The following is an 8,206-nucleotide window of genomic DNA, read 5'->3' as shown; positions in this document are numbered from 1 at the left end:
TATATATATGTATATATATATATATATATATATATATATATATATATATATATATATATATATATATATATATATATAGTATATATATATACACACACACAACTAATGCACCGTTTCTAGGCCACTGCTGATCATGGCGATACGCAAACACTTTCCCCATGTTAAGGTATCATCAGTCTATGGACAGCGAGAATGGCAGAATGCCACCCCCCCCCCCCCCCGGCCGTAGCGGGGTGCTAAGAATCTCCTGGTTTATAAATACTAATGAAAAATTGAAAATTAGTAATTGGAATGTTAGAACAATGAATCAGATTGGGAAGTTCCAAGTGGAGAATGATTTTATGAAATATAGTTTGGATATCTAGGCTTTTGTAAGGGGATTGGTAAAGCAATTTTAGACCAAGGCAATATATACTGTATACCCACTCAAGAGGAACAGATGAAGTTGGAAGAGAATGGGTAGGAATGATCATGACACCAAGAGAAGAATAAGCATTAACGGAATGGAGAGCTATTAATAGTAGATTGTTACAAAGATTAAATCAAAGCAGTGCAATAGGAGTAGTGTAGCTTGTTATGCACCAGCAAACAATTCTCCTAAGAGATGAAAGATGAATACTATGAAGAACTGCAGTGTCCCAGAGAGAGATGAAAATTGTGAAGGGTGACTTCAATGCTAAAGTTGGAAGAAAAAATCAAGGTATAGTGAATGTGATGTGTGTCGAGGGTCTCGGCGAAGTATCAAATGAAAATTGGGCACATTTTATAAGATTTTGTTCAACAAACAATTTTGTTATTGAGGGTACTCTTTTCCAGCACATGGTCATCTACATTGCCACACTAAAATTAAAACAAAGTACCCAACAGAAATGTAGAAAGAATACATAGGTTTGATACAACTCAAGCTTCTAGAAGATGAACACAGAAAAACCTTAGCAATTGAATTTAAGAATCGATTTGCAGTCTTACGAGACTTTAAGAGACTAAGAGCAGACAATTAATGAAGAATGGTGTGATATTAAGAACATCTATCAGTCAGGTGGCAGGGAAGTTTTGGGGCATGCAGCTACAAGGAAAATACCATGAATATAAAAAGTCGACAAAGTCAGAAATTGAGTGTTGAAATTTTTCAAGGAATTAATGAAACTTACAAGGTAGAGCATGCTAAGTATTCCAATACTGCTAGTGAAGTCAAAAGAAAAGCCAGGAATGACTGGAGATAATATTTTGACAGTAAAGCAGATGATGCTGACAAAGCTATGAATTCAGAGAGTGGCTATGGTGTAAGAATTCCTCATGGAATTATTAATGATTTTTTTTTCTGGGGCAAAGATTAAGAAGCATACACTCATCAAAAGGAGAGTTGTATCTGTTATTAATGGCAGAATATAAAGAAAGGCAACGTTGGGTAGAACAATTTAGTGAGGTTATCAATAGGAGCTATGAGGGGAATAATATGATTGATATACCTGAAGCTAAAGATAACCTTGATGTGTCCATGAAAGAATTCAGTGTTTGAAGTCGAAGCTATCATTAAAAAACTTGAGATGGAAAGCAAGGGATACGATGGAATAACTGCCGAGATGATATTGGCCGAAAATGAAGTGATCCCCAGAATACTTACAAGATTATTTTGTAGAATGTGGCGTGAAGAGGCAAACCCTGATGAATAGGACCTAGAAGTGTTGTCGAAAATGGCAACTAAAGATCTGACTGATTGCAATAATTATAGAGGAATCACACTTACGTCAGTTGTCATGAAAATATATAGTACAGTATGTTCAATCTAAAAAGACTAGAGCCAAAGATTGATGAAAAGTAGAGATGAACAAATAAGATTTAGAAAAGGTAGAAGTTGTAATGACCAAATTTTCATTTTAAGACAAGTGGTACAACAATGTGTAGAATATAGAGATCCACTTTTGATGGCATTTGTAGATTATAAAAAAGCCTTTGATAGTGGGCACCGGCCTGTGTTATTATGGAGTTCCTCTTAAATATGCAAATTTGATCATGTCTTGTCATGAGCATAGCAAGAGCAAAGTTAATGTTAGTGGAGTCCTATCATATGAATTTCCAGTGAACAGTGGAGTACTCCAAGGTAATGTGTTGTTACCCATGTTGTTTGTCCTCCGCACGGATTTTGTAATGCATAGAACAGTTGGGGATGGTGGAGAAGGATTAGACTGGATTGGTAACACGAAATTAGCTGACCTAGAGTATGCTGATGACGTGCTCCTTATTAGCGGAACACCACAGACTTGCAAAGCTTGCTTACTAGAATGCATGAAATACCACATGAGGTTGTGCTCAAGAGAAATAGGAAAACGACAGAGATGATGAGAACTGAATATGCATAGGAAGATGAAATATCACTGTAAGCAGAAAGGATTAATAAGGTGGAATCATTTACATTTAGTGCGTATGACCTCTAATACCGGATCTTTAGAATTTGAGTTAAATGAAAGATTGAAAAAAGAAAATCAGACAATGGCTAGGGTAAGTAAAATTTGGATAATTAAATCGCCTGAAATTACATATAAAAAATCAGGCTATATATCAGTTTAGTGAGATCGGTGTTACTGTACCGACACGAGTCGTGGTATGACAATGAAACAATATCAAAGCCCCAAGAAGAATATTGGGAGTTAAATGGAAGGACAGTATTAAAAAATGAAACTATAAGTGATATTACTTGAATGCCATAGCCTATGTGGATGAAATCATGGTGAAGGGCATATGGAGATGGTTTGGGCATGCTCTTTGCACTCCCCAAGAGAGATTAGTTCACCAAACTTTCAACTGGGTTTCAGTTGAAAGAGCCAGGTCTACATGGCCGAGGACTATGAAACGTGAAGTAGGAGATGATGAATGGATAAGTATTGATTAAAGCTCAAGATAGAGACGACTGGCGATATCTAACCGAGGCCCTTTGCATGAATAGGCGTAAGAGATGATATATATATAAATATATATATATATATATATATATATATATATATATATATATATATATATATATATATACTCTCTCTCTCTCTCTCTCTCTCTCTCTCTCTCTCTCTCTCTCTCTCTCTCTCTCTCTCTCTCTCTCTCTCTCTCTCTCAGACCAATGCCAACCAAATCCCGACAAAAGACTTTCACCTCCATGAAGCGTCACACGTCGCTAATCCCATAACGCCCGACTCCATCTCGATAATAAATATTCAAGCCTTAGCATTATAGCCATTAATAGAAAACCTCTATTAAGTATCACATGAGGGAGGGAGAGGATCCCCATTCACCTAACTACAATTACTATGGTTCCTCAATTATTTTCTGCAAGTGTTTCCTTGTCTTTTTATTCACTGACTTTATACAATTGATGATATTTATCATTTGTCTTTAAACATAATTACGATTAATGCTTGTGGGTATAATAATAGTACTTCCTAATTATAACGCTACTAATAAACTAAGAAGCAATAATTACAATATCACCATATGATGTCAATAATCATACTTATAAAATTAATAACAAAAAGAACGACCGAAAGAGATGACAAAACAAAGGCCCCCCAAATACTTCACCACATTAGTAGACGGAGCAGGAAATATTAAGAGAAATCTTAAGCAAACAATGTAAGAATGTTCCAATATTCAGACGAACTCTCACCATTGTGGCATCTCAAGAATCTAAGTATACGCAAAGTTTGCCTTCACAAAAAGTCAATTACGGTACGAATGAGGCAAGGAGAGAGAAGCCACTTTATTACATGTAATTGAAGAGTACCTGATACCAGTCATATGAGAGAGAGAGAGAGAGAGAGAGAGAGAGAGAGAGAGAGAGAGAGAGAGAGAGAGAGAGAGAGAGAGAGAGAGAGAGAGAGAGACTTAATGACAAACTAATTTTCCCGTCAAGTCTGGGTTAACCCAAATCACTCCAATCACTAGTGGAGAATTCAAAGTCCAATTTGCAATTCGATGTTCACTCAGTTGCAGTCTTCAAGATGACAAATGGATCTGCCAAGAGTACCGACCCTTTCTCTTTACTCCCTCTTGTAGACTGCGGTTGCATGGAATCAATAGCAGAAGAAATAATGGAAGTACCTATGCATATCTATCTCACCTGTATAATAAAGAGCAACGCACTGGCCTTTATGTGAGTAAATATATATATATATATATATATATATACATACATACATACACATTTACATATATACACACACACACACATATATATATATATATATATACATATATATATGTATATATATATGTGTGTATATATACATACATACATACATACATACATACATACATATATATATATATATATATATATCACCATCACTCAGGTAAGAGGAGAAGGGGTAGTCAAACCCTGATGAGAGGGTGTACCACGAGAGGTACACTCCATAACCCCAATCTCACCCAAATTGCCGAAACTGTCTTGTTATAGTTAGGAAAGGGGAAGAGTTGAATATATGCATGCGAAAGCGTTTGTGTGCACATCTATCTAAATATCTAACCCTCATATTTGACGGGTCACGTACGCTAGTATTGAATAGCAACCACCAACTGTTGTTTAAAACCGATCTCCGTAAGGAAAAAGGATCCTATTCTTCGACGGTTGAGTTGTAACAAATATCAATAATACAGGAAAGATGGAATTCTTTCATTGAAATGCACCAAATTTCCTTAGATATTTGACTCCCTTCCTTAATAAAACAAAAGTAAGGAATCTATTGATTGGCTTATGCCGGAAAAGGCAGACATTTCTTAATGTTCATGTTTGATAGGGGAGTGGTTGCCACTGGCACTGTCATATTTAATATTTTGGATTCCTTTTATCTTAAATTTCAAAGTTTATTATTTAAATTTTCAAAAGTCAATAGGAAGAAAATTAACATCCCTTCTATATTAGTAATACAGTGAAATAACGGTAAGATAACAATTGTCATTGTAACGATGCATAGTACAGTAAATAGTAAAAGAAAAGAAAAGAAAAACAATGGTTTATCAACATAGAGAAATAAAATTTTATTTGAATCAAATCAGTACTACATCAAAAATGCAAAAATGGTAAATGCAAGATCATGAAAAAATATTATTATAAAAATTACCTTACACTCAAAATGCCAATACTGTAATCTAGTACAACATACAAAACAATAAGATAAAAATATAAGATAAAATGAAAGCTTAATAAAGGATTGTTTTCTAAAATGCCCATTTAAAAAAATAAAGTTTAATATAGAGACTGCTTTCTAAATTGCCCATTTAAAAGAAAATACTTTTAAATAAACAAAAATCATACAAGATAAACAAAGGTGACCGTCTCATCATAAAACAATAGTCACATTAACACGGCCTTTCTTGCAAAGAAAGATTGATTTGGACAGACGTCCCAGACTAAGTAGCTTCGCTGCAAAAACTCTCGGGGTTTAGGGATGGCATGTGTCGTATTTACTTCGCCTATTCAAGTCTGCTTTCGAAATTGCGTGACCTATCACCATAAGACAAGATTGAGAGAGAGAGAGAGAGAGAGAGAGAGAGAGAGAGAGGAGAGAGAGAGAGAGAGAGAGAGAGAGAGAGGAGAGAGAGAGATAGTAGAAGTAACAAAACATGAAAGAAAAAATACCGTTAACATTTTTCTTTCTCAAATATAAAAACAGAATTGGATAAGTTTCATCTCTTGAACATATAAAGAACAAAAAGTCACATTCTTAGAGAGAGAGAGAGAGAGAGAGAGAGAGAGAGAGAGAGAGAGAGAGAGAGAGAGAGAGAGAGAGAATCCACCTGACCAAGTTCTGATCTATATTTTTCTTTAGCTCATTGCATTTCTAGACATGTTTTTTTTTTAACATCCTGAGGATAACAGTTTTAAATAAAATTAGACTAACAACTACCACTACATTCTCACATAAACATATACTATTAATGATTTTTTTATTAATGCAAGAATTAAAATTAGAATGCGACAGTGTAAAAAAATACAATTACAAAATTCCCAGGGAATATAATTATTACTAGCTGAGCTACAACCCTTATTGGAAATGCAAGATACTAAACGCTCAAGTGGTCTAACAAGGAAAAATTGCTAAGATATGCTTAGCATTGAAAAACACGCCTTGTTCAACGTAATTAAAAAGAGAACCCAGAAGGATAAAAATAGCAAACGCATAAACACAACAAAATGACAAGCAAACAAATCGCAATTTCTTAAGTTTCCCCCTCTATTCACTGATTTATAGCTTTTCAAATGAAATTACTTTTTAATCATCTACAATAACTAACATCTCATATCTCATAAATAATAGTGTTAACACCAAAGCCTATTATCACTAACATTAATGGTCTTGTTTAGGTTATTTTCGAGATACCAACAAGAACAGTACCAGAGGAATCATGTGAGAGAGAAAGTGTCTTGCGTGAATTAGCTGAATATCGGTGGACTTATAGGTATTATATGCAGTTATTGAAAGGAATGTTATTATAAAACATGACTTCGGCGACAGAGAGAGAGAGAGAGAGAGAGAGAGAGAGAGAGAGAGAGAGAGAGAGAGAGAGAGATTCCTCTGTATGACCAATATAGCTAAACTTGTGCAAATCTCTCTCCACCTGTGCACTACCCTCTAACCACTAGTTATCAAGGCAAAGAAGAATACACCTGTACACACACAAACAGATATCAACTACTCCAGTATCAAGTTACCACAGTCACAGATATCAACTACTCCAGTACCAAGTTACCACAGACACAGATATCAACTACTCCAGTACCAAGTCACCACAGACACAGATATCAACTATTCCAGTACCAAGTTACCACAGACACAGATATCAACTACTCCAGTACCAAGTCACCACAGACACAGATATCAACTATTCCAGTACCAAGACACCACAGACACAGATATCAACTACTCCAGTACCAAGTTACCACAGACACAGATATCAACTACTCCAGTACCAAGTCACCACAGACACAGATATCAACTACTCCAGTACCAAGTCACCACAGACACAGATATCAACTACTCCAGTACCAAGTCACCACAGACACAGATATCAACTACTCCAGTATCAAGTCACCACAGACACAGATATCAACTACTCCAGTACCAAGTCACCACAGACACAGATATCAACTACTCCAGTACCAAGTCACCACAGACACAGATATCAACTACTCCAGTACCAAGTCACCACAGACACAGATATCAACTACTCCAGTACCAAGTCAACCACAGACACAGATATCAACTACTCCAGTACCAAGTCACCACAGACACAGATATCAACTACTCCAGTACCAAGTCACCACAGACACAGATATCAACTACTCAGTACCAAGTCACCACAGACACAGATATCAACTACTCCAGTACCAAGTCACCACAGACACAGATATCAACTACTCCAGTACCAAGTCACCACAGACACAGATATCACAACTACTCCAGTACCAAGTCACCACAGACACAGATATCAACTACTCCAGTACCAAGTCACCACAGACACAGATATCAACTACTCCAGTACCAAGTCACCACAGACACAGATATCAACTACTCCAGTACCAAGTCACCACAGACACAGATATCAACTACTCCAGTACCAAGTCACCACAGACACAGATATCAACTACTCCAGTACCAAGTCACCACAGACACAGATATCAACCACTCCAGTACCAAGTCACCACAGACACAGATATCAACTACTCCAGTACCAAGTCACCACAGACACAGATATCAACTACTCCAGTACCAAGTCACCACAGACACAGATATCAACTACTCCAGTACCAAGTTACCAACACAGAATACTCCTGCCCGTACATACCATTCCCTAAAAGGACATCGGAATTTGATGTCCGATACTCAGCAGAAATATATTATCATTCGCCTCATATATCGGAATATAAACTTCCAACCTCATATTTTTTCATCGTAATCAAGAACTTCGACTGATCAAATTCAAAAACCTTTTACCCTGAACAAGATAAAACTCAACATCAATCGATAAAATCTTGACAACTTCAATCTACTCTTCATTAATCCATATCCCATCAGTCAATTTCCACAGATTCACTAACAGTGAAATATATCATCCTTTACAAATTCATTACATCAGATTCAGTTATTTCAAACTAAATCCTTCCAATAATTTATTAACTTCAACCTTAATCATTGAGTCAATCTCAAACACTTCAAGC

General features: G+C 36.0%; 1 protein-coding gene across 1 annotated transcript; it reads left to right on the top strand.

Annotated features, from left to right (window-relative positions):
- Window positions 1–2,013: 2,013 nt before the first annotated feature.
- On the top strand, window positions 2,014–7,961 carry LOC137623582 (uncharacterized). The gene is made up of 2 exons (XM_068354414.1): window positions 2,014–2,101; window positions 6,706–7,961. Exons 1-2 carry the CDS (start codon window positions 2,014–2,016, stop codon window positions 7,959–7,961), a joined length of 1,344 nt encoding a protein of 447 aa, XP_068210515.1.
- The last annotated feature ends 245 nt before the right edge of the window (window positions 7,962–8,206 follow it).

This window comes from Palaemon carinicauda, chromosome 30 (assembly GCF_036898095.1).
Source record: "Palaemon carinicauda isolate YSFRI2023 chromosome 30, ASM3689809v2, whole genome shotgun sequence".
Lineage (NCBI taxonomy): Eukaryota > Metazoa > Arthropoda > Malacostraca > Decapoda > Palaemonidae > Palaemon > Palaemon carinicauda.
The sequence above is the reverse complement of the archived record's forward strand: the minus strand, read 5'-3'. Positions and strand labels throughout refer to the sequence as shown.

Excerpts from the sequence above, each read along its gene's own strand:
- LOC137623582 (XM_068354414.1), top strand. The coding sequence starts at position 2,014 with ATGTCTTGTCATGAGCATAGCAAGAGCAAAGTTAATGTTAGTGGAGTC. Across the intron at positions 2,102-6,705 it reads GAACAGTGGAGTACTCCAAG|TCACAGATATCAACTACTCC; the intron begins GTAATGTGTTGT and ends AAGTTACCACAG.